Source organism: Heterodontus francisci, chromosome 15 (assembly GCF_036365525.1).
Source record: "Heterodontus francisci isolate sHetFra1 chromosome 15, sHetFra1.hap1, whole genome shotgun sequence".
Taxonomy (NCBI): domain Eukaryota; kingdom Metazoa; phylum Chordata; class Chondrichthyes; order Heterodontiformes; family Heterodontidae; genus Heterodontus; species Heterodontus francisci.
This window is the reverse complement of record NC_090385.1, coordinates 15,566,600-15,594,484: the sequence shown is the minus strand read 5'-3', so window position 1 is coordinate 15,594,484 and position 27,885 is coordinate 15,566,600. Positions and strand designations below refer to the sequence as shown.

The following is a 27,885-nucleotide window of genomic DNA, read 5'->3' as shown; positions in this document are numbered from 1 at the left end:
CAAATCTCTGGAGAGGCTTGCTTTGGAAAATGGAAGTATCTTTCAACAAGTCCAGATGGGTATAACTTTAAAACTGTCAGCATCGATACCATCACAAGCCACTTTTTGAAATATATCTGATTTATGTTTATTCAAGTAAATTTAGTTCACAAAAATATCAAAAAGCAGTCACACTTGTTTAAGGTGAATGCTCAATGATGATACAAAGTACATCTCGCACATCTTGGATAATTTTAAACAGGAACAAGTGGATTGTCAGGCTCTGTCGAAGGATATATTGTTCAACGTCATGTATCGTACAATATATTACCAGGGCCATTGATTAAATAAGTTAAATTGCATTTTTATAGCATAGCATTATGATAACATTAGTGGTATTTACAGATTGAATTTCATGACCATGTGCATTTATTTGTGGAAAGTGGATACTATTGGGTTTATTGCATATTCATTATGTAGTTAATTTTACTGCTTGCCTTTTGTTAATGGCTAGCGTACACAGGAACATGGTAGGGTGATGTTTCAGAATGTAGATAGGTTGGCAGACACAACTGTGCCAGGGAGTCAGGATGACTATGTGGTTCGGTGGTATTGGGAGGTTGATCCTGTGGGAATGGCGTGGTGAAAGGATGGTCTTCAGTTGGGATATCAGGGTGTGGTTACATTGAGTAGAAGGGCCTGCTGGCTGTCAGAGTATTCGATGGGGAGTCCTAGAGTGTGGGAATGTTTGAAAGGTAGTTATTGGTCATCCCTGAGGGTGCGGTGGAGGGAAGAGCTTGGAGTGTAGAAAGGAATGGGAGCTTAGCATGGAATGGGAGAGTGGGTACAGAGAGAAGTGACAGGTGGGAACTGGAGCAAAGCTACAAGTGCTTGGTGTGATGGGGGCAGCTGCAGAGGCAGGAAGGACCAGGGATGGAAGAGGGGGGAAAAGGATTAGTGCTGAGGCAACAAAAACAAGAAATGCTGGAATCACTCAGCAGCTCTGGCAGCATCTGTGGAAAGAGAAGCAGAGTTAACGTTTCGGGTCAGTGGCCCTTCTTCGGAACTGACAAATATTAGAAAAGTCACAGATTATAAACAAGTGAGGTGGGGGTGGGGCAAGAGATAACAAAGGAGCAGGTGCAGATTGGACCAGGCCACATAGCTGACCAAAAGGTCACGGAGCAAAGGCAAACAATATGTTAATGGTTGTTTTGGGTGCTGAGGCAAATTGTGTAGAAGGGAATGGGCAGGAATAGGAGTAAAGAATCTCACAGAAAACTAAAATGGGTTGTTCAGCAGTGAGCTGGATCTGTTATTATTTGAATCAAACAATGCTGGTAAGACCATTGTTTGCCTGAGTTAACATGGGAAAATCCCTTCAGAAAATCCCAGTTAAAAAGCTGTATTCTCTGCAATGATTGGGAAGAGACGCCTATGCTTTTGGCACCTTTTACGTTTTTACCTTTTAAGAATGCTTAACCAATTTGGCATCAATTTAAGGCCAACACTGGAAACACAAATTATGCAGAGGCAGGATTCCAAACAAGTGGGAAAGGTCTTATTCCAGTGACAGTCCAGCGGATGCTTGGTGTCAAGTTGGAGGGTGTAAAAGAAAGGTTAAGACATGAGTGAGTTTCTAGCAAAAAGCAAAGTGTCAGCTACCTTGGAAATGTGAACTGTGTCGACTCAATAATAGCTGAATATATGATAAATATGAATAGTGTAGGTGTGGCAGAAAAGCGTTCCAGAAAGTATGATACTTTTAGGAATGTGTACACACAAAAGATTTTAATAAATAATAGATATTGGGAAAAATTGAGAACTTGAATCAAAGCCTTGATTCTCAAAGAAGCACTTCCAGAATTTGCTGAATATCCTCTAATGCCATTACAATATGAGTACAACATTCAAACTAGCAAATCAGAGACATCCCAATCATAACCAATGTACCATACGTGGCCCACAAACCCTGCTAATTCATCTCTATTTCTGATTTTGTTTCTTTCTCGCTGATGTATCCTGCTAAAGGTTTGTGGGATTGGGGTGTTTGACTTACAGGTGGGTAAATCCCAACACCAAGATCTGCAGCATGAGATAGGTGCACATTAATGGGAACATTAATCTAACATTACATATGATGCATAAATCTCTATAGTATGCATCTAAGAAGCTCACAAATACAAATTTTCAAACTCCTATGAATTAGACTAACCAAACTCAAGTATTGAAGTCATTCTTATTATTACATTACACCCCCTTCTTTCCATTTACTAATATAATTTTTCCAACCATTTCCTATTCTGTTGGTCACACGGCTATACACTCATTTGTTTAGGCCACTTGAGTTGCCGTATTTGTTCTGGTAAGAATTATGAGGGAAAAATGTCACAGCAGATTCTCAGTTCCTGTGTAAAGCCCATGCTCTATGATATTTTTGTTTATGTAACTGAACCGATTTCATTTACCGAAATGCTTTGTTTGAAAAAGATGTTGGCTGGGATTTCTCCCCCCTCCCTTAACTGATTGTTCAGTGGAGCTGGAGTAGGGAAAAGATTAGGGTTATGCTTCCATCCATCTTTAGGCTTTCCTATTTCCACAATGGAAATGATACCTGCCCATGTATGATGGAAATATTGCACTCGTATTGAGTTGAAGGAAATATATCAGATATTTTCTGTCTTTTGACCCAAAGCGACACTGAATGCCACTGGCATCCTTTGTTGCTATGGCAGCACGGCGAGAAGAACTTAACTCTTAGAATCACAACAGCTTGTCCAATCATTTTCAGAGAATGCAATTATAGTGCCACAGAGCCAGATGCGAAAATTGTTTGACTCAGAGGCCACCAGCAACATACCAGGAAATTTCCATCTCCTCTCCTGGTAGATTACACCAGTGGAGGACAGAGAGCTTGCCAAAAATATTTAAATGACTGAGAATGGAAGTACACCAGTGTCAGGAATGCATACTTTTTGGTGAGGGTTGAAGGGAGGGGGTCAGTTGTGGCCGGCGGGTGGGGGCGGTGGCTGAGTGGTGTGTAAAGAAAGAGATCATACCACCAGAGATGCACCCAGCACTGCAAAAGGGGACAATCTGTGCCCAGGCAAACTCAGGCAACCTAACTGGAGTGAGCACAGAGTGCAACAATGAGACGCATAAGAAAGAGTTGAAAGGTATTCATGGTAACTGTATGAACAGCAACACTGACTTCCATTTCGATAGTGCCTTGAATATAGGAAAATATCACAAACACCTTCAGAGAGCCTAAGATGAATAGAAAGATAAATAACAATGAAATTTAGGTCTTCTTTAAGCTTTGGAGAAAACAGAAAATGCGATGACCATTCTCAATGTCTAACAGAGGCTGGTTTCATTGCAGGGTATTGTGATACTCAGTAATTAATGGCTTAGTGATTCTAAGTGTTACAAAAAATTCAGGTGCTTAGTCATAGATTGAGAGTAAAACCATCAAGGTTACAAAACTATAATTACTAAAGTACAATGTCAGATCTCAAAAGTGAGAAACATCTTTGTACGTTGACTTGCTCATTTAAAGTGCTTTCACAACTGAGTTTTTTTTAGCTCTTGCAGAAGTGAGATTTCACTAAAATCCTTCATTTTATAAGAAAACATTTTTGCTAGCTTCTCACACAAAGATAAGTCTCTTGTTAAAATTGTGCAGTGACTGAATGCTATTTACATGTACATAAAGAACTAGAAATACACAGAAAGCATTAAAAAGAAATTACCTTTGGCAGTAAAGTGCCTATCAAATGATTGTTGGGAATTGTTGGATCATAATCCAAAAACTCTGGTTGGCACAGGAAGCAGATGCCTTGAACTTCAAGTCACCAAATTTGGAATGCAGAAACAATCCGCTAAGCTCAGCAAATTTATTAACGTATTTATTAATTTCAATTATATTTAAAACATTTATAAAAAAAGTATTTAAAATAGTATTTTTGGTCCTTGCAGGTCAATTAATTATTTCCCAAGTAATGATAGGTTTCGAAACTCCTGTGACTGTATTCTGTATTTTGCCTGGGGAGGGAACCTGGAAAATTGAGGTGAAAGGCCATTCTGCTCCATTTAGGCTGGACCATTAGATTCAGTCTGGGGTGTGGGACACAAATGGGAATGGATCTTCCAAACCCTCCCTCATGTCAAAGTGTGGGTTCAGGGCGAGGGAATTTCCCAGGCGGTGGTGGAATGTTCTTTCCATTCTGCACTTTTAAAGCTCCAGTGAGGGGCTCAGGCCAGTTGAGAACTGGTGCAAGTGCCTTCTAGGCCTGCCGAAGGCCCCCATTCATCAGTAGAATACGCTAATTGATCCTGGTGGCAGAATGGCTCCAGTAAGGGATGGAAAAACAAGTGATCTTTGGCCCAGTTGGAACCCAGATGTGTCAGGTCAGGCCAAAGTGGTCTGTCTTATGAAAATGAGTTTGTCCCTGGGATTTGGGATGAGGTGTCTGCCAAGGGGTGCATGACCTCTGCTACACATACGTAGGTGGAGACAGCCTTCAGCATTTTGGAGACACTGGTGAAAAATCTATCCCCCTGCATATTTAAGAAATATTATCCCTGAAATTAGGAGTAGGCAGATGTTTAATGAACTGGTTTACATTCCTTCATCTACTATTTAATTGCAGGCATTAGCTCATTTACTTGCAATGGTTCACGTCTCTACCAAAATACCAGATTATGGACTATCATATGAAAGCGCTCAGTCATTAGCAGTAGTTTCTAGTCCATTACTAACTAGTGAAATGTTGACCTTAATAACCTTGATGGTTTTTAGAATCAGCATTATGATCTGAAGCTGCAGTATTCCTATTCGTAGACGGTTTCAAATGAATCAGCGATTCTGTATCCCAATGAACAAGCATAATCTTTTTCCATCGGTATTCTATGCGTGGTTACAACTTTTATGAAAGATAAATAAAATTGGTGTGCAACATGTTTATCTTAGAAAAAATAGGCTGATGGGATTCTTAAAATGTCCTTGCATTATATCCAAAACACAACTTGCCACAAAGGAAATTATTGGAAATGAAAACTTGGAGAGATGTAAAATGGGTGGCTGAATCCATTTGCACTATAGAGCGAAGTCCAAATTACCTCCAATCACTTTGGGGTTAATCTATATTTTCAGAGGTTTCCCTGTTTGGATCAGTTATATGTAAAATGTGGAGCTTTGGGCCTTAATTCCAGAGTTAGGATTTGGAATATTCCCTCCTCCCAGTATAGTTATGACTATCACATAGATTCATAATTTCTAAGTATTTTGGTTGGCTTTGCACCCCAAAGATTTGACCTAAACTTAATTTTGAAAGTACCTCAAGCAATTGGGTCAATAACTCGACCTCAAAACTGATTAAAGCAATCTATGACAGCAATACTCTTTTCCTATTTTATTATAGAGTCAGCTACCCACTGACTGGACTCTGTCCACAAATTGCTGACAATTAGGAGAGTGGGCAGGCAAATGGCAAAAGCAGTTCAACAAGGATAGTTGTAAAGCAGTACATTTTGGGAAAGGACAATGAATAGAATTGGAAAAATACTAAACGGAGTAGAGGTACAGATAGATCCAGGAGGACACCCATTACTAATCTTTAAAAGCAGATATGGAAAAAGTCATAAGAAGGGTACAAAGAACTCAAGATTTTAAATACAGGACATTGGACACAGCAATGTAATTAAGCCATATTTGGAGTACTGTGTGCAGCTTTGTTCTCTCCATTCTAGAAAGTATATTGGAGTCATGGAGAAGGTGTAACAGAGATACACTAGGATGTTACCAGCACTAAGTCATTGGAGAAGGGAAGGTCAAGGTTGATCTAATGAGAAGGCAAACAATGAAATATTATTTCCACTGGTCAGTGCATCAGTAATAAGGATAAGGATGTTAGGATAAGTATTGAAGCATAATAGAGATGATTTTTTTTCACTTAGGAATATAGAGTTCATTCACAAGTGCCAATTAAAGTTTAGTCAATTGCATAATTTAAAAGAGAATTAGATTAACACTTTAAGAAAAATATTAGAGTATGATAAAGGGTAGAGAATTAGGATTACTGGAGACAGCCCAGATGTGAAACCAGCACTGGTCCAAGCACAATAGACTATTAGTCTTCCTCTATATGAGCACAGCCAAGTTTAACAATTGTGCATAATTATTAGTTCGTCCTGCGACATCAAAGAAGAACAGCCAGAATATCAGGTCATTACCTGCAGCTAGTTCTTTGATGGCCCATTGAGACCGATTTCTCCTGGGAATGAGAGTTCATAGAGTAAACAGTGAGTTAGTGCTATTGAGTCAAAATAGATTTCTCCTTTAGACTTCAAACTGCATCTGCCTCTCACCTCTCCTGCATTTCTCGAAGTCTTGTCCAGCATCCACTCCAGTGGGAATTCACCAATAACAATATGAAAATAATGAACATTATGATTCAATGATATGTATTAGAACACTGATCTGACTACATTATTCCCCATTTTTTATTCACTCTGGGGCTTCTTTACCATTCTCTGCTGTTTTTCTCAGCTCATTTTCCATTATTTCTCTACCTCACTGATATCTCGATCTCACTTTGCTGCTTTGAAACCCTGTTCTTTCCTTTGTCTCTGCCTTTGCTCGTTTCCCCTTCTCTCCACTTCTTTCTTTGTTGCTGTCTCTGCTCACTTCTTTCTCTCTCTTTTCGCTTCATTCTCTCTGCTCACTTCTTTCTCACTCTTTGCTTGTTTCTTTTTTTCTCTCTGCACACTACCTTCTCCATCAACCTGAATATTTATTTTCTTGCTCATTCTCTCTCTGCTTGTTTCTTTCTGTATTTCTCTGCTCATTTGCTCTCGATTACCTAATTCTGCCACTTTGCTCATTTTCCTTTCTCTTTAGCTTATTTCTTTCTCTTGCTTCCTGCTCTTTTATTTTCTCAGAGGAGTGTTGTAAACAACTCCATGGATGATAGATGTGTGGTTAAAAAAAAGTGAGGATGGGGTGGGCAAATGGGGAAGAGATATCACAGACTGCATGTGACTGGCTAATCAGGTCAAGCCTTCTGTTGAACAGCGACAAGATTTCTCACGGGGAATCAGAAACAGGGCAAGAGCTGAAATAGCAGACAAATATTAAGCCTGAAATCTGAAGGATCACAGAATCACAGAAATTCACAGCAGGGAAGGAGTGCATTCGGCCCATTGTGTCCACGCAGGCCAACTGGAGCCACCCAGCCTAATCCCACTTTCCAACTTTGCATGTTACAGCACGTCAAGCATATCCAAATACTTCTTAAATATTATGAGGGTTTCTGTCTCTATCAGTTCAAGATCCTCACCACCCTCTGAGTGAAAAGTTTTCCCCTCGAATCCCCTCTAAACCTCCTATCTCTTACGCTGAATCTATGCTTCTGCTCACGGACCCCTCAATCAAGGGAAATAAGGCTCTTCTATCCACTCTATATAGTCTCAGAATTTTATACACTTCAATTAGGTCTCCCCTCAGCCTCCTCAGTTCCAAAGAAAACAACCGTAGTCTATCCAATCTTCAATCTTCCCCCATAACTAAAGTACTCCAGTCCAGGCAACATTCTCATAAATATCCCCTGTCTTCTCTCTAGTGCAATCACACCTTTCCTGTAGTGCGGTGACCAGAACTGCACACAGTACTCCAGCTGTGGCCTAACTACTGTTTTATACAGTTCCATAATAACCTCCCAGCTCTTACATTCAGTGCCTTGCTAGATGCAGGGAGGATTTTCCCAATGGCTGGGGAGTCCAGAACCAGGGGTCACAGCCTCAAACTATGGGGTATGCCATTTAGAATCGAGATCAGGAGAAATTTCTTCACTCAGAGGCTGGTGAACCTGTGGCATTCTCTATCGCAGAAGGCAGTGGAGGCCAAGAAATTAAATATATTCAAGAAGTATATTTCTTAATGCCAAAGGGATCAAGGGATATGGGGAGAAAGCGGGAACAGGGTACTGAATTAGACGATCAGCCATGATCTTTTTTTGAATGGCGGAGCAGGCATGAAGGGCTGAATGGCCTACTCCTGTTCCTATTTTCTATGTTTCTATGTTAGCTAATAAAGGCAGGTTTCCCATATGCCTTCTTGACCACCTTATCTACCTGCCCAGCCACCTTCAGGGATCGATGGACATGCACTCCAAAGTCCCTCTGTTCCTCTACACTTACCAGTATCCTACCATCTATTGTGCATTTCCTTGCCTAGTTAGGCTTCCCCAAACGCATTACTTCACACTTCTCTGGATTGAGTTCCATTTGCCACTGTTCCACCACCTGACTAGTCCCTTGATATCTCCCTGCAGTCTACAAGCTTTCTTTTTCAATATCAACCACACAACCAATTTTTGTATCATACCCCCTACATTCAGGTCTAAATCATCGATACATATCACAAAAAGCAAGGGACCTAGCAAAGAACCTGCGGAATCCCACTGGAAACAACCTTTCGGTCACAAAAACATCCATTAACCATCACCCTTTGCTTCCTGCCTGTGAGCCAATTCTGGATCCAACTTGCCACTCTGCCTTGGATCTCACGTGCTTTTACTTTTGTAACCAGTCTGTTATGTGGAACCTTATCAAAAGCCTTGCTAAAATCCATATAGTCTACATCCAATGCATGACCCTCATTGACCCTCCTTGTTACCTCCTCAAGAAATTCAATCACGTTAGTCAGACATGACCTTCCCTCAACGAATCCATGCTGACTGTCTTTGATAAATCCATGTCTTTCTAAATGAAGATTTATCCTGTCCCTCAGAATTTTTTCCAATAATTTTTCTTTCATTGAGGTTAGGCTGACAGGCCTATAATTACTCGGTCTATCCCTTTCTCCCTTTTTAAACAATGGTACAAATTTAGCTGTCCTCCAGACCTCTGGCATTATTGGAAAATGATGGTCAGAGCCTCTGCTATTTCTTCTCTTCCTTCCCCTAACAGCCTAGAATACATTTCATCTGGGCCTGGGGATTGATCCACTTTCAAAGATATTAAAACCTTTAATACTTCCTCCTAACTATGTAATTTCATCTAATGTTTCACACTCCTCCTCCCGAATTGCAACATATCGTCCCTCTCTTTTGTGAAAACAGATGCAAAGTATGCATTAAGAACCATACCAGCATCCTCTGCATTCACACATCCTTATGGTCCCTAATAGGCACTGTTCTTTCTTTAGTTCTCCTCTTGCTCTTTATATATTTGTAAAAAATCTTTGGGGTTTCCTTGATTTTACATGCCAATATTTTATCATGCCCGCTCTTTGCCTTTCTAATTTCCTTTCTAAATTTTCCTCTACACTTTTTATATTCCGCTAGGTTTTCCGCAGTATTGAGCCCTCTGTATCTATCATAAGCTTCCCTTTTTTCCTTTATCCTCTCCTTTAAGCCCTTGACATCCAGAGGGCTCTGGATTTGTTAGTCCCACCCTTTTTCTTTAAGGGAACATACTCTGAACCTACACTCTCTCCTCCTTGAATGCTTCCCACTGATCTGGCACTGATTTACCTTCAAGTAGCTGTTTCCAGTCCACTTTAGCTAAATCACCTCACAGCTTAGTAAAATTAGCTTTTCCCCAATTGCAAACATTTTTTTCCTGATCTATCTTAACCATTTTCCATAGCTACCCAAATTCTAACTGAATTATGATCACTTCCACCAAACTGATATCCCTTCCACCTGCCCAGCTTTGTTCCCTGAAACCAAGTCCAGAACTGCCCCCTATCTTGTTGGGCTTGCGACAGAGCAGCTAAAAAGTTCTCCTGATTGCATTTTAAGATTTCTGCTCCCTCTGTGCCTTTCACATGATTTACTATATTTTTTCAGCACTTCCTGCTTTCAAAACTGCAGTGGAATGGCTGCCAAGTCATTTTCATTTATTAAAAAAGGAACATTAGATTGTGCATTTCTTTTTCTGAGATTCTCAGATAATCTCAGCAACTAAATTAGCACTCGTGATCCTCTTAATAAACAGGTAGCAAGACCAGTAAAAAAAATCTGTGGAAATTATGATGTTTGCTGTCACAGGACCCATTCATTGGAATATGCAAGATCTACTTTCTCATCGATATTGTCACCCTTGTAGATTTTTGACTGTTGGAGAAATGGCTATAAAATCTTTAAAAACTCAACTTTGCTGTTATCGGTACAATGTCAGATTTGGCACTGAAAGGGGGCTAAAAATTCAGAGACTTATCTGTCAAACACATCTAATGGCACTGATTGTGTACGTACAACCCATCAACGGGGGTTACAGCAGCTGAACAGCAGAATTCCTCTACAAAAAAGGCTCACTTGTCTCTTTAATTTGCTTTCCTCTCCACTCCTCCAAATCGGGCTGCTAAATGCTATTGTGCGCCACTGTTTCCTATGCCTTAAGTATTTGATAAAATATAAGAAAATATATATCAGAGATGCATAATAATTCTTGGAGAGCAGTTAGCTAGTTTGCTTAACAATATTTGGAGAGGGAGAAAGTGTTGATTGGGTTTACATGAAACCGAACATCTCTCCTGGTATTGCAAAGAGGAATCAGCAGTGAATTTCACCGCACACTTCTAAAGACTTTACCAGCCCCATATCCAAACTTTTATCATCCAAGCACTTTGTAATCCCTCAAGTGGGAAAATTTACACTGGAATCCCATTTAAATTTGGCCATGAGGAAAGAGGGAAATTGTAGATGTTGCTAAAATACTGAAACTTTTTCAAAAACACTAGGGCAGATTTTTAACCTGTCACACAGCCTAAAGCTGATGTTGGGGATTGATTGCCCACTATTGAGACTGCCCAATTTTAATTTCCATTGGATTATCCGTACACCAGATTGAGAGGTTTAAAATGTTGAAAGAATTTGATAGCTAGATAGAGAGACTATTTCCTGTGGTGGAGGAAATCAAGAATAAGGGGATATAATCGGAAAATGAGAGCCTGGTCACTCATGAATGAAATCAGGAAGCACTTTTTCCACACAACGGGTGGTAGATATCTGGAACTCTCTGCCCTAAAGTGGATTCTGGGGGACAACTGGAGCTTTCAAGACTGAAATTGATAGATTTTTGTTGGGCTAAGGTATCAAGGCACATTGAGAAAAGGTGGGAAAATGGAGTTCAGGTGCAAATCAGCCAGGATCTAATTGAATGGTGGAGCAGGCCTGAGGGGCTGAATGGCCTCCTCCTGTTCTTAATGTTCCTATTCCCAGTTTTACTGCCAGGCAACATGTTGAAAATCTACCTCACTGAATTCTAGTGAGTGCCATGGAAATAGTCTGGTAGTGATTGACTGGCCTGCTTCAAAGTCAGCCAAAGCAAAGCAATTGCAGTGCTCTGGATGACAGAAGTGTCAGAAAACCACTTTGAAAAATGTTGCTGGAGAATTATTTCCACGCAAAATACAGTACATCACTGCCTTAATAATAGTACTACTGACAAAAAACCCATTTAAAATACCGCATATACAAAATACTGGGGTAAATTGCTGAAAGTTGTCACTTTAAGAGCAAGTAAACTATCAAGACGTGATTGTGCAAAGGATCTTGTACACATGGATATGTGCAAACAGCTGGCACACTGAGCTACTTTTTTGCTTAACAGTACAGTAATATATTTTCTATATGCTACAACAACCCTAACTTTATATATATATATATATATACACAAATCAGTAGAATTACAGAAACCAGTTTTAGTCATTGGTGAAACAGGTGACAGACTCCTGTGTCCAGCCATGGCGTCAGTTGCAGATAGAAGTCCAGCTCTTGTCATTGCCACGATTCGTCGAAAGCAGTTGATGCCAATCAGATTGGGAATATGTGGAGATCGTCACTTCATTGCAACTCAGCTTCGCAAGAGTGTTTTCAAGAAGCCCAGAAGCTACCAGTTCAAGAGAGAGTTCTGACCAAGTGTCATAAAATAAATCTGACTGCTTCCACCAGACTGGGCCGAGGCAAAGAACACCTAAAGGAGAAGTAAAAAGGGAACGTGTTAATGATCAGAGCCAGTTGAGCTACTTTTAATAGAGATCATAAATAATTGGGATTAATGCACCAATATATAAATTGGCACAAGACCACCATACTGTGGATCTATACTCGGATGCTACCCACCTGTACACCATTTTATATTATCATTTAATTAAAATATCAAATGCCACAACCACTTGTTAAAGAACGGTTGCTGCAAACATCTCATCATAGCTGGATATATAAACCAGGATATTCACACCAGGCTTAGTTACCACATTAAAGGTGCTATATAAATGCAAGATGTGCTGTTGTAATATATATCCTATCTCTGTAAGACAGAAAGAAAAACTTGCATTTATATAAAGCCTTTCATGTTATAGAATTGTACCGCACAGAAGGTTTCAGTTTTAACTCTTAAGCTCCATCCATAGGCTTAAGCAATCAAACACAGTGAACACAGATCAATGGACAGACGAATACAATCAAACCCAGATCAAACACTACATTTTCCCCTTTTAACTAAAGACATTATTTTTGAATTAAAGTATTCTAAACAACAAACATATATACATCAAGTTATTTCTTAGTGTTCAACTTGTCTGTTTTCTCTAAGTACAGAAACAGTCTTTGAGAAAGGAAGGTCTGTTGCAATTAGATTTATGAATTTGAGGTTGTGCATCTTTTTGATCAGCTTGACGAGGCGGATGATCAATATCACTCATAGGAAAAGGAAATGTAACCTCATAACCACTATCCTCAAAATATCCTGGTCTGCTCGCTATCAACTGTCTCGCATTCCAACAGATAAGCATTGGTACTGAGCAAATGTTTAATCTGCTTTGGATCTGATACTGATGAAGCAAATTTGTGGTCACAATATAGCTGTTTGATTCAAACCCAATCTCCAACTTTAAACTGTGGTTCCCTTGCTCCTTGTCAAAGCATGCGTTTGCTTTACCTTGTCATTTTGCGATTTCACCTGCTTTCACTCTAACATTCTCGTTAACTGGTAGTGAAGGTTTAAGAATGGTCAGTGACATGTGAAAGTTACAACCTATCATAGGTTCAACTGGTGTCTTTCCAGTCAGGGAATGTGGTGTGGATCAATAATTGTGGAGTAGCATGTGAACGGATTGCTCGAATGTTTTCCCCTCCGACATACTAGCTTTCAGACTTTCCTTTATCACCCAGTTGAATCGTTCAACACCCACCATTCGATTGCGGGTTGTAACATGACATCAGATGGTGATGAATTGCATAACTTGCTAGGAACTCCGTGAACTGACTTGAGACAAACTGTGGTCCATTGTCTGTAGTGATGGTCTCTGGTAAATCCCATTTTGTAAACAACTTGTCCAGAATTTCAATGACTGAAGTGGTTGTAACGGAATTTGTCGTAGCGATTTCTGGCCATTTGCTATGTAGATCATGAACAACAGGCAAAAACTATTGAATTCCTAGGGGCTGCTTGCACTTCTCCATAAATATCAACTTGACATTGTTGCCAGGGTTTCATTGGCCATGGGGTCAGTTGTAGAGGTGCAGGACATGGTTTAACAGATTTTTCACTGAGTATACAAACTACACAGTCCCAATGAACTCTTCTATACAGCGATCTATTCCTGGCCACCAGACTGCTTCACAGGATTGTTGTTTCATCTTAACAACACCCGGACGTCCTTCATGGGCAAGGTGCAATACATGTTGCTGTAGTGCCATTGGGATAACTGCTTGAGCTCCATGTGCAATACAGTTATCACCAAGCAAGGTGAGTTCATTGCGTACTCTGTAAAACGGGATTAGTTCTACCCAGATATCACAAGGCCACTCAGATTTGAGGTAGTAACTTACTTGCTGCAGTATGTTGCCTGCTGCTGACTCTGCCTCCAACTCCTCTCGCGTAACAAGATTCGCGGTCACACGCAAAATCACTGTGATCATGTAGTCTTCGACATCGCAAGTTGCTTGGCTATCGCGAACACTATCTTCGACAGTATTACAGCGAAGCATATCAGCTACTCGATTGCATGAGCCTGCAAGGTACTCAACCTTGAACCATAGAAAAAATAGGGCACAGAAGGAGGCCATTCAGCCAAACGTGTCCGTGCCGGCCGAAAACAAAACTAGCCGCCCAAACTAATCCCACATTCCAGCACCTGGTCCATAGTCTTGCCGGTTACAGCACTTCAGGTGCAGGTCCAGGTACCTTTTAAAAGAATTGAGGGTTTCTGCCTCCACCACCATTCCTGGCAGTGAATTCCAGACACACAGCACCCTCTGGGTGAAAAAATATTTCCTCGTGTCCCCTCTAATCCTTCTACCAATCATCTTAAATCTGTGCCCCATGGTAATTGACCTCTTCGCTAGGGGAAACAGGTCCTTCCTGTCCACTCTATCTAGGCCCCTCATAATTTTGTACACCTCAATTAAGTCACCCCTCAGCCTCCTCTGTTCTAAGGAAAACAACGCTAGCCTATCCAATCTTTCCTCATCGCTGCAACTTTCAAGCCCCGGCAACATTCTTGTAAATCTCCTCTGTACTCTCTCCAGAGCAATTATATCCTTTCTGTAATGTGGTGATCATAAACTGTACGCAATACTCCAACTGTGGCCTAACCAGCATTTTATACAGTTCCACAATTACATCCCTGCTTTTGTATTCTATACCTCAGCCAATAAAGGAAAGCATTCTGTATGCCTTCTTCACCACTCTATCTACCTGTCCTGCCACCATCAGGGACCTGTGGATATGCACTTCAAGGTCTCTCACTTCTTCTACCCCTCTCAATATCCTTCCATTTTTTGTGTATTCCCTCGCTTTATTTGCCTTCCCTAAGTGCATTACCTCACACTATTCTGGATTGAATTCCATTTGCCACTTTTCCACCCACTCAACCAAACTATTGATATCATTCTTGAGTCTACTGCTATCCTCTTCACTATCTACTACAAGGCCAATTTTTGTGTCATCAGCAAAGTTCCCAATCATGCCTCCCACATTTAAGTCCAAATCATTAATATATACCACAAACAGCAAGGGACCCAACATTAAGCCCTGTGGAACGCCACTGGAAACCGCTTTCCATTCACAAAAACATCCGTCTACTACTACCCTTTGTTTCCTGTCCTTAAGCCAATTCTGGATCCAACCTGCCACATTCCCCACGTGGGCTTTCATTTTACAGACCAGTCTGCCATGTGGGACCTTGTCAAATGCCTTACTAAAATCCATGTAGATCACATCCACTGCACGAACCTCAACAATCCTCCTCGTTACTTCCTCAAAAATCTCAATTAAGTTAGTAAGACATGACCTTCCCGTAACAAATCCATGTTGACTATCCCTGATTAATCTGTGCCTTCCTAAGTGGCAGTTTATCCTGTCCCTCAGAATTGATTCTAACAATTTACCCACCACTGAGGTCAGACTGACGGGCCTATAATTATTTGGCCTATCCCTCGCACCCTTTTTAAACAATGGTGCAATGGCCGCAGACCTCCAATCGTCTGGTACCTCACCTGTATCTAGTGAGGATTTTAAGATGATCCTCAAAACATCCACTATTTCCTTCCTGGCTTCCTTTAACAACCTGGGATGCAATCCATCGGCCCTGGTGATTTATCCACTTTCAAGGATGTCAGACCCTCTAGTACTTCCTCTCTCATTATGCTCATCATATTTAATATTTCACACTCCTCCTCTTTAACTACCATGTCTACCTCAACCCTCTCCTTTGTGAAGACAGAGACAAAAAACTCATTTAGAACCCTGCCCACATCTTCTGTGTCTACGCATAAGTTCCCTTGTCCATCTCTGATAGGCCCTACCCTTTCCTTAGTTATCCTTTTGCTCTTAATGTACTGATAAAACATCTTTGGGTTTTCCTTGATTTTACCTGCCAATAATTTTTCATTTCCTCTCTTTGTTTTTCTAATTTCCATTTTTACTTCACCCCTGCACTTTCTACACTCCTCTTGGCTTTCTAAAGTATTAAGATTTTTGTGATCGTCATAAGCTTTATTTTTCTGCTTTAACTTACTCTGTAAGCGTCTAGATAACCAGGGGGCTCTAGATTTGGCAGTACCACCCTTTATCTTTGTGGGGACATGCCTACTCTGTGCCTGTAGTTACTCGCTTTTGAATGCCTCCCACTGCTTTGCCACTGATTTTCCTTCAAGTAGCTGTATCCAGTCCACTTTTGCCAATTCACCTCTTAGTTTTGTAAAATTTGCCTTCACCCAATTTAGAACCTTTACTCCTGTTTTATCTTTGTCCTTTTCCATGATTATGCTAAAACTAACTGTATTATGGTCACTCTCTCCAAAATGGTCACCCACTGTTACTTCATCCACTTGTCCAGCTTCAGTACCGAAGACTAAATCTACAATGTGCCGCTCTCATTGGGTTTGTTACGTGCTGGCTAAATAAGTTCTCTTGAATGCAGTTCAAGAATTTTGTCCCCTCTGTGCCCTTCACACTGTTTGTATCCCAGATGATATTGGGGTAGTTGAAATCACCAACTATTATTGCCCTACAGTTTTTGCACTCAGAAATCTGCCTATATATTTGTTCTTCTACCTCCCTCTCACTATTTGGGGGTGTATAGTACACTCCTAGTAGTGTGGCTGCCTCCTTTTTATTTCTGAGATCCACCTATATGGCCTCGTTTGATGATTCATTTAGCATGTCATCCCTCCTCAAAGCTGTTATTGATCCCTTAACGAATAATGCTACGCCCCCTTTTTTTTATCTCCGCCTCTATCCCACCTGAAAACTCTATATCCAGGGATGTTTATTTGTCATTCTTGCCCCTCTTTAAGCCAAGTTTCCATTATAGCAACGATATTGTGTTGCCATGTGTCTATCTGTGCCCTCAGCTCATTTACTATACTTGCATTTAAATAAATACCCTTTAACACTGCAAAATTCCTGTGCTGTACACTTTTTAACCTTAGCTTTTTCTGTCTTTCACAGTCTCTTGCTAATTTTTTGCCTCCTGTTCCTTGCACTGAAATTGTCTTATCTCAAATTGCACTCAGGTTCCCATCCCCCTGCCAAACTAATTTAAACCATCCCCAACAGTACTAGCAAACCTTCCATTCATCTGGTGTATTTTCCTATTTCTATACTCACTAGCACGTGGCCTTGGGAGTAATCCGGTCATTACTACTTCTGAGGTCCTGCTTGCTAATCTCATTCCTAACTCTCTAAACTCAGCCTGCAGAACGTCATCCCTCTTTCTTTCTATATCATTAGTACCAATGTGGACCACGACCTCTGGCTGTGCACCCTCCCCCTCCAGAATGTTCTGTAGCCGCTCGGTGATATCCATGACCCTTGTACCTGGGAGGCAACTTACCATCCTGGTATCACGTCTGCGACCACAGAAACGCCTATCTGTTTCCCTAACTATAGAATCCCCTATCACTATTGCTCTCTTGTCCTTTCTCCTCCCTCCCTGCACAGCTGAGCCACCCATGGTGCTCTGGTCATGACTCTCACTGCATTCTCCAGAGGAACCTTCTCTCCCATCGGCACTCAGAACTGAATACCGGTTAGAAAGTGGGATGCCCTCTGGGGACTTCTGCACTACCTGCCTTGACCTTCTTGTCTGTCTGGCAGCCACCCAGTCCCTCTCTGGCTGTGCTCTCTTAAGCTTTGGGGTGACTACTTCCTGAAGCGTGCTATCCATGTAGTTCTCTGCCTCACAGATGCGTCACAGTAACTCCAGCCGCCGCTTGAGTTCCAAAACCCGCAGCTCAAGCTTCTACAGCCGGTGACACTTCCTGCAGGTGTGTTTGTCAAGGACACATGGTGCGTCCACGACTTCCCAAATACCGCAGGAGGCACATTCCATTTGGCCAAGCTGTCCTGCCATTACTTAGCTTTACAATCTAATTATTGCAAGTGTAATAAGTGGAATAACTTACTAGTTATTTGCCAATCAGCTTCTTCCCCTGTACTGTGGAGGATGAAAAGGCAGAAAAGAAAAGGGGCCAAAGTGCACCTCCTTCCCCGAGTCAGTGAAATCCCTCAAACACAACTCATAGCCTGACTCTGTCCAAACAGCACTATTCTAATTCGTAATTATCAATAAATTACAATAATTAAAAAACCTTAGTAGTACTAATCTTCTCATTTACAAGGTAGTTTACTTGAGGGTTTTTTAAAAAAAGAACTTTGATCTTCTCTGATTTTTTCAGCTATTTACAGGCAATAACAGCTGTTACTTAACAATCAGCTTACAGATTTCCTATGATGTCGCTGGTAATTTTTTTTTCCTCTTTTGAAACCCAGCGCGTGCCGACACGGAGAGAGAGCCCGCCAACTGCTGCTGCTCTGGTCTGAGGTAGGTAAGGGCCTCGATCCCCGCTCTTTATTTCTCCAGGTCCCACTCCAGATCTGTCTCCTCCCAGGTCCGCCGACAACTGCCGCTGCTCCGGTCTGAGGTCTGAAGTTATACTGATGTAGACAATCTGACCATCTGTAAATGCATAGAGGTCGATGATCTGATCCTGACATAGTTAATAATGTAGTCAACACTTGGTGATCAGTGTGAACAGTAAACTTTCTACCAAAAAGACACATGTGCCAATGTTCACATGCATAGATACAGGCTAGTGCTTCCCGCTCTCCAGTAGAATATTTACGTTCAGTTTCCGACAACAGGCATGACGCATAAGCTATTGGTCGTTCGCATCCGTTAATGAACTGTGACAGTACAGATCCAACTGCAGTTCCTGGCACATCTGTTGTTACATACGTTTCTGCACGTGGGCTGAAATACGCGAGGACTGATGGAGATGCTATCTTTGCCTTTAACGTTTCAAATGCTGATTTTTAAAAATTCATTCATGGGATGTGGGCGTCGCTGGCTAGGACAGCATTTATTGCCCATCCCTAATTGCCCTTGAGAAGGTGGTGGTGAGCTGCCGTCCATGTGGGGTGGGTACACCTACAGTGCTGTTAGGAAGGGAGTTCCAGGATTTTGATCCAGCGACAGTGAAGTAACGGCGATATAGTTCCAAGTCAGGATGGTGTGTGACGTGGAGGGGAACTTGCAGGTGGTGATGTTCCCATACATTTGCTGCCCTTGTCCTTTTAATTGGTAGATGTCGTTGGTTTGTAGTAGCTTCTGAACACGCTCCGCAATCGCTGTGTACTTAGGAACAAATTTGTGATACAAGTTAGTAGTACCTAGGAATGATGTCAATTCTTTCACATTAGACGGTGTTGGAAGTGCATGAAGGGCTTTGACATTGTCGTGTGTAGGCTTTACTTCAGCTGCTGTCACTCTGTAACTGAGAAAGTCAACCTCGGGTGCCGCAAATGTGCATTTGTCCTTGTTGAGCTTCAAATTATGTTTTACAAGATGAGACAGCATTTCTGATAATCATTGATCATGTTCAGCTTTGTCCCATCTGTGGATAACGACGTGGTCAAGTAGGTTGAGTGTCCCCTCAACATCCGACAAGACTGAAGAAACGATCTTCTGGAAAGCGCCAGGTGCTGAACTTAGTCCATATGACAATCTGTGGTACCGAAATACACCTTCAAGGGTAATAAAAGGTGTAATATATCGGCTTTGTTCTGCTAGAGGTATCTGAAGATAACTCTGTTGCATATCAAGCTTTGTGAAGACTGTGGAGTCATGAAATGCTGAATTGTAGGAAGTGGATACTTGTCTGGTATGACAACTTTGTTAACTGCTTTTCGGTCAATGCATAGTCTAAGTTCGCAATTTTTTCGTCATGCAATCACTAGATTTGATATCCATGGCGATGAGTTGATTTGTTCAATGATACCGTTTGCTTCCAGTCATTTCAGCACCTGTGACACTTCAGCAGGGATTGCAAACGGCAGCCGTTTCAAACTTTGTAAAACTGGTCGAATTGCTGTGTCAACGCGAACAGCATGACAGTAACCTTTGATCTCCCCAAATCCAGTAAATAAGGAAGGATACTGGCATGTATAATCTGTATTATCAGTCACATTAATGTGTGCTCTGGTGGGGTCAGCGAGTTTGAATCAAAGCCTGTCAAAAAGGTTTACCCCCTTAAGGCTTCGGCCTTTAGCTACATTGAAAGTGAAACTGTCTAGGGTGATGTTTTTGTAATGTACTGGAACTGTGATCGTCCCCAAAACTGGAATGATATTGTCGTCATAAGCCTGAAGAGTATCTGTCACAGGAGTGAGAGAATTGCATAAAAAACCGATGGTAGACTTTGTCACTCAAAACAGATACTTTCATGCCAACATTGATAAGAAATGATACTGAGATGTATGCGAACTCGATTGAACACTCCTTAAAATGACCCGGTGCTTACTTTTTGTGATGGTAAATACATGTTGTACCTCACTCTCAGGAAAAGATTCCCCCACAGGTCAAACTGATGAAGTCTTTGTCTTTGACGATCTGCACATCTTTGCAAAATGGTTCCACTTTAAATATGAATTACACTTTTTCCCTCAAGCTGGACATGGCGTTGTAACTTGATGAGCATTCGCACAATTTGGGCACAGTTTTGCAGGTAACTGATCATGATGGGACACACTTTGATGAAGTTGCTGAGGTTTTCTTGTCCTTAAACCTTGCACTGAATCTGATTGGGCAAGCTGTGTTTGCAATGCTGAGTCTAAGGGTACATGTGTGTGTAACCTGTTCGAATCTTAGATGGAAGATGAGGAGCCATTCCCAAATTCGTGGAATTGACGTCTTTTCAATTAATTGGTCACAAATTAGTTTGTTGGTTAATGTGCCAAATTTACATGTAGACGCTAATTGCTGCAATGCTGTCACATATTGTTTAACGGGCTCATCATGTCCCTGGGATCTCTGACGGAATGCGTATCATTCTATCATCACACTTTTCTTTGGCCCGAAGTGTTTTGCGAGAGCACTTACCACCATATCAAATGTAGACATATCCTCTGTGAGCAGCTCAAATATGCACTGGCCTTCTGTTCCTAGACAACATACAAGTATTGCTTTCTTATGGTTCGCTGCTATATCTGGGCTGTTCATCCTTGTAACGAGCAAGTAGGTCTTGAATACCAAAATCCATCACTCCCAGCACAAGGGAGGAATTCCAAGCTTTAGAAGAAAAGGTTCTGGAGCTGGCAACATTAAATTATGTTGAATCATCTTCGTCGCCACATTTTTGTTATGTTTACTCTGGGTTGCTGGTTATATTACGTATATCTGATTTATTTCAAAGCAATGCAGATATCACACTTGTATTAAAACACCAGCTGATTTATTTACAGCACCTTAAAATATATAAGTTCTTACTAGATCTCAGTAAAATGTCTTCTCAGAGCAGTCAGTGTGTTTTCTGTAGAAGATTCTAGTTTGGTCTTTTAGTTTCAGTTTGCACTCTTAAGGCTTAAGCAATCAAACACAGTGAACATACGAATTAGGAGCAGGAGTAGGCCATTCGACCCCTCGAGCCTACTCCGCCATTCAATAAGTTCATGACTGAACTGATTACTCCACATTTCCACCTGCCCCCAATAACCTTCCAATAACCTTTTACCACCTTGCTTATCAAGAATCTATCTACCTCTGTCTTAAAATATTCAAAGACTCTGCTTCCACTGCCTTTTGAGGAAGAGAATTCCAAAGACTAACGACCCTCAGAGAACAAATTTCTCCTCATCTCTGTTTTAAATGGGCAACCCCTTATTTTTAAACAGTGACTCCTAGTTTGAGATTCTCCCACAAGGGGAAACATCCTTTCCACATCTACCCTGTGAAGACCCATCAGGATCTTATATGTTTCAATCAAGTCACCTCTTACTCTTCTAAATTCCAGCAGATACAAGCCTGGCCTGTCCAATCTTTCCGCGTAAGACAGGTCACCCATTCCAGGTATCAGTCTAGTAAACCTTCTCTGTACTGCCTCCAACGCATTTACTTCCTTCCTTAAATAAGGAGACCAGTACTGTACACAGTACTCCAGATGTGGTCTCACCAATGCCCTGTATAGCTGAAGCATAACCTCCCTACTTTAGTATTCAATTCCCCTCGCGATAAATGATAACATTCTATTAGCTTTCCTAATTACTTGCTGTACCTGCATGCTAACCTTTTGTGATTCATGCACTAGGACACCTAGATTCCTCTGCATCTCAGAGCTCTACAATCTCTCACCATTTAGATGATATGCTTCTTTTTTATTCTTCTTGCCAAAATGGACAATTTCCCACATTATACTCCATTTGCTAGGCCTTTGCCCACTCACTTAACTTATCTATATCCCTTTGTAGCCCCCTTATGTCCTCTTCAGATCAAACACAGTGAATGCAGATCAATGGACCGACTAATACAATCAAACCCAAATCAATCAAACACTTCATGTACGTTAAAATAAAACTCTTGATTCTGATTACTTACCTTGTCATTCCTTTCACACAGGAATTTCAGTTTCTGTGCTTTCTTATGCATAAACACTCCATCAAGATGTCCACTCTCCACAGAACGAAGCTCGATTGCCTTCTCTCCCCAACCCATTATTTGATTTGATTGGATGTATGCTACAAAAAAAGTAAAAGATTCAATCCTTGATGTTATGCAGACAAGATCAGCATTTTTCCTCCCCTTTTTTTTAAAAAAAGAGTTTCCCTCCACCTTCCTTCACTTACCTCTTGAAGGGTCTAAAAGGAAGAAAGACTTGCATTTATGTAACGTCTTTGATGATCATAGGACATCCCAAAGCATTTTAGTCATTTTATTAAGGTGAGAGTGACTGCCCTTGACATCAAGGTAATATTTGACCAAGTATGGCACCAAGCAGCCCCAGCAAAACTGGAGTCAGTGGGAATCAGGGGGAAAACTCTCCACTGGTTGGAGTCATACCAAGCACTAAGGGAGATGGTTGTATTTGTTGGAGGTCAATCATCTGAGCTCCAGGAGATCACTGTAGGAGTTCCTCAGTGTAGTGTCCTCGTCCCAACCATCTTCAACTGCCTCATCAATGACCTTCCTTCAATCATAAGGTCAGAAGTGGGGATGTTCGCTGATGATTGCACAATGTTCAGCACCATTTGTGACTCCTCAGGTACTGAAGGAATCCGTGTAGAAATGCAGCAAGACCACGACAATATCGGCAGATAAGTGGCAAGTAACATTCACACCACACAAGTGCCAGGCAATAATTATCTCAAAGAAGAGAGAATCTAACCATCTCCCTTTGACATTCAATGGCATTACGAGCACTGAATACCCCACTATCAACATCCTGGGGGTTACCATTGACCAGAAACTGAACTGGAATAGCCATATAAACACCGTGGCTACAAGAGTAGGTCAGAGTCTAGGAATTCTGAGGCGCGTAACTCACCTTCTGACTCCCCAAAGCCTGTCCACCATCTACAGGGCACAAATCAAGACTGTGATGGAATACGCTCCACTTGCCTGGATGGGTGTAGCTCCAACAACACTCAAGAAGCTCGACACCATCCAGGACAAAGCAGCCAGTTTGATTGGCACCCGATCCACAAACAAGATGCACTGCAGCAATGCACCAAAGTTCCTTAGACAGCACCTTCCAAACCCACGACCTCTACCACCTAGAAGGACAAGGGCAGCAGATGCATGGGAACACCACCATCTGCAAGTTCCCCTCCAAGCCACACACCATCCTGACTTGTAACTATATCGCCATTCCTTCACTGTCGCTGGGTCAAAATCCTGGAACTCCCTTCCTAACAGCACCGTGGGAGTACCTACCCCACATGGACTGCAGTGGTTCAAGAAGGCGGCTCTCCACCACCTTCTCAAGAGCAATTAGGGATGGGCAATAAATGCTGTTCTAGCCAGCAACACCCAGATCCCATGAATGAATAACAAAAATTCAATGAAGCATTTTTGAAGCAAAAGCAAAATATTGTGGATTCCTTGCTTCCTTGAACATCAATGTGATAATGACCAGATAATCTGACAGGCCACTGGAGAGAATTCCCCTGTTCTTCCTCAAAATAATCATGGGATCTTTTAACATCCACCTGAAAGGGCAGGCAGGGCCTCAGGTTAACATCTCATCTGAAAGACAGCTCCTCCAACAGTGCAGCCCCTCTTGTACTGCACTGCAATGTCAGCCTTGACTTTTAGGCTCAAATACTGGAGTGGAACTTCAACCCACAATCTTCTGACTCCGAGGCAAGACAACGACCAACTGAGCCACAGCTGAGACTTATTCATATTGGTTTGGGTGGGGCCGTGGGTGGGTGGGGTGGTGGATCGGGGGAGGAGGGCCATACCAGGGGAGCCAGTCACCCTCAGCACTTAACGAGATGTGTGATCCTTTTGAGAGTGAGTCTTGACACACTATTTGACTACAGGGAGTACTTTTGTACAAATCCCTATCTCTGTAAACTCCTCCAGCCCTACAGCTAGCTGAAAGAAGATAGAGGGTGGTGGTTGATGGCAAATGTTCATCCTGGAGTTTAGTTACTAGTGGTGTACCGCAAGGATCTGTTTTGGGGCCACTGCTGTTTGTCATTTTTATAAATGACCTGGAAGAGGGTGTAGAAGGGTGGGTTAGTAAATTTGCAGATGACACGAAGGTCGGTGGAGTTGTGGATAGTGCCGAAGGATGTTGTAGGGTACAGAGGGACATAGATAGGCTGCAGAGCTGGGCTGAGAGATGGCAAATGGAGTTTAATGCGGAAAAGTGTGAGGTGATTCACTTTGGAAGGAGTAACAGGAATGCAGAGTACTGGGCTAATGGGAAGATTCTTGGTAGTGTAGATGAGCAGAGAGATCTTGGTGTCCAGGTACATAAATCCCTGAAAGTTGCCACCCAGGTTAATGGAGCTGTTAAGAAGGCATATGGTGTGTTAGCTTTTATTAGTAGGGGGATCGAGTTTCGGAGCCACAAGGTCATGCTGCAGCTGTACAAAACTCTGGTGAGACCGCACCTGGAGTATTGCGTGCAGTTCTGGTCACCGCATTATAGGAAGGATGTGGAAGCTTTGGAAAGGGTGCAGAGGAGATTTACTAGGATGTTGCCTGGTATGGAGGGAAGGTCTTACGAGGAAAGGCTGAGGGACTTGAGGTTGTTTTCGTTGGAGAGAAGGAGGAGGAGAGGTGACTTAATAGAGACATATAAGATAATCAGAGGGTTAGATAGGGTGGATAGTGAGAGTCTTTTTCCTCAGATGGTGATGGCAAACACGAGGGGACATAGCTTTAAGTTGAGGGGTGATAGATATAGGACAGATGTTAGAGGTAGTTTCTTTACTCAGAGAGTAGTAGGGGCGTGGAACGCCCTGCCTGCAACAGTAGTAGACTCGCCAACTTTAAGGGCATTTAAGTGGTCATTGGATAGACATATGGATGAAAATGGAATAGTGTAGGTCAGATGGTTTCACAGGTCGGCGCAACATCGAGGGCCGAAGGGCCTGTACTGCGCTGTAATGTTCTAAAAAAAAAATCTCACCAAGATCACTCCATTATTGGTGGCTGTGCCTTCAGATCTGTTCTGAAACGACCTGAAACATTAACTCTCTCCACAGATGCTGCGTGACCTGTTAAGTATTTCCAGCATTTTCTGTTTTTATGTCTAATTCATCATCTCAACGACCTCATCCGATTGAAGATTTTCTTCAGATACAAAACCTGCCCAAGCTTGCTCCTTACTGGGGGCAGAAACCTGTATTTTCAGATGGCTTGGCTGCAATTTTACTTTCATCAGACGGGAGCCGTCCTCCGATGGAAAAGTCGGTGGTAATCCCGTCTCTGCTTGGCCTGGGGATCCGGACCGCATTTTACAGTCCCCGGGCCCTTAATTGGTCTGAGGTGGGACTTCCACCTCATTGAGGCAGGAAGTCCCTCCTAATGGAGCTGTCGGCCAATCAGTGGGCCGGCAACTCTTTCTCCCAGCAGCACCACTGTAAGCGGTGGCAAAGCTGGTCAATTAGGGGGACAAGGGGCATGTTGGGTGTTGGGGGTGGTTGGGGCATCGGGGACAGCCCTTCATCGGGCACAGAGTGCCTGGTCATGAGGGCCCTCCCCACCCCCAGGCCGTCAGAAAGCTGCCTGCTTTTGTCAAGCGGGTTTTCTTAGGCCTGGGCTGCCTGACCGGCCAAGGGTATTAACCCCGTTGTGGCGGGCGGAGGCCCTTAGGTGGCCGCTAACTGGCCATTTAAGGGCCTTGATTGGCCTGGGGCGGGCAGGCCGGTTTTTGCCGCCGCCACCCCGCGTAAAATGGCAGCAGAGGCGAGAATGGGTCAGGAAGGGTCCCCCGAGCCTCCCACTCCATTTTACACCAGCAGCCCACCCCCCCTCCCCACCCTGCCACCAACCTGCTCTTTGTGGAGGGGGGGGGGGGGCAAAAAATTCCAGTCATTGTTTAACAATGAAAGTAATGATCTAATACTTTCATCATTAGTTTCTGCATCTGGGCAAAAATTTCACATAAGTGAGAAATACCTTTAAAGGAGCAGTCGCACTGCCATTCTCATATCTGTACAAAGGTGTTTTGGAAGAACATCAATATAAAAGTTCTCCCTCAACTCAGGGGACAACTGCATTCATTAAATCCCTGAGCTGTGAGACTCCTCCTCTTAACAGTTTGTGTTTGCACCAAAATGCCCCAATATAAGGTGCAACTTATTTAATTATCGAGTTCATGCCAACTGGTGACAGACAGAAGTAGGTAGCAGTTCCTTTTGGAGCTCTTACATTTCTTGACACAAAGGAAATCTTAGCAAAAGCGCATCAGTGTGAGATAAAAAATACCAGAATTGCCTACATTTAGGGCGGCACAGTGGTTAGCACTGCAGCCTCACAGCTCCAGCGACCTGGGTTCAGTCTGGGTACTGCCTATGCAGAGTTTGCAAGTTCTCCCTGTGTCTGTGTAGGTTCCCTCCGGGTGCTCTGGTTTCCTCCCACATGCCAAAGACTTGTGGGTTGCTCGGTAGATTGGCCATTGTACACAATTGTCCCTAGTGTAGGTAGGTGGTAGGAGAATTGAGGGAAGGTGGGGATGTGAGAGGGAAAAATGGGATTCATGTAGGATTAGTATAAATGGGTGGTTGACGGTCGGCGTGGACTCAGTGGGCCAAAGGGCCTGTTTTAGTGCTGTATCTCTCTCTCTATTTAGTAGTTTGCAGTCTATCACATTGTAATGTTGAATGAAGTGAGCCCATAGTAAGGTACTTGAAAAAGCAAAATACTGCAGATGCTGGAAATCTGAAACAAAAACAAGAAATGCTGGAAATACTCAGCAGGTCTGGCAGCATCTGTGGAGAGAGAAGCAGAGTTAACGTTTCAGGCTCGAAGGGCCGAATGGTCTACTCCTGCTCCTATTTTTCTATGTTTCCAGGTCAGTGACCCTTCATCAGAACTCTGGACTCTGGAGTTCTGATGAAAGGTCACTGGCCTGAAACGTTAACTCTGCCTCTCTCTCCACAGATGCTGCCAGACCTGCTGAGTATTTCCAGCATTTCTTGTTTTTGCTTGATAAAACAAATTGCTATACTTGCATTACATTAAACATTGATCATATTGGATAAGGAATGATGCTCTAATGGATCAAAGCACAGTGGAACGTAGCACAATGAAAGCTGCATGGTTTCACCACATATTTTAATTTCCCTGTGGCTCATATTTTGTCCATTCATATCACTGATAAATGAATAGGTCAAGATGATTTAACTGCACAAGATTAATAAGAATTGATATTTTTAGCCTTCGTGTCCCAGATCTGTCAATTCCCCCAACCCCAGTGTCCGTTCTAAAACCAATCCAGCAGCTTTCCTTCACATCAATGATCATCTCTATGTTAGACATCAGACAATAAAAGCAAAAAACAGCTCCTTCCCCGGAAATATGGATGACATTCTGATCCCTACAAACGTTCCAAAAATCATGACAATGGAGCAGAACCACTGAAGAACGAAAAGATCCAA

General features: G+C 42.3%; 1 protein-coding gene across 6 annotated transcripts in view; it reads right to left on the bottom strand.

The window, feature by feature from the left end:
* Window positions 1–37: 37 nt before the first annotated feature.
* si:zfos-2326c3.2 (mitogen-activated protein kinase kinase kinase kinase 4) overlaps window positions 38–27,885 on the bottom strand; it is a 337,746-nt gene continuing 309,898 nt past the window's right edge. For 3 of the 6 annotated variants that reach the window (XM_068047135.1, XM_068047137.1, XM_068047139.1), the window contains 2 exons: window positions 22,367–22,506; window positions 39–11,961 (listed from right to left, as the gene is read on the bottom strand). In XM_068047135.1, coding sequence (XP_067903236.1) covers window positions 11,878–11,961; window positions 22,367–22,506 — 224 coding nt within the window. In that variant the 3' untranslated portion in view covers window positions 39–11,877. Of the gene's footprint in view, window positions 11,962–22,366; window positions 22,507–27,885 lie in introns of all 6 variants that reach the window. The other 3 variants (XM_068047136.1, XM_068047140.1, XM_068047138.1) reach the window with 2 other exon arrangements.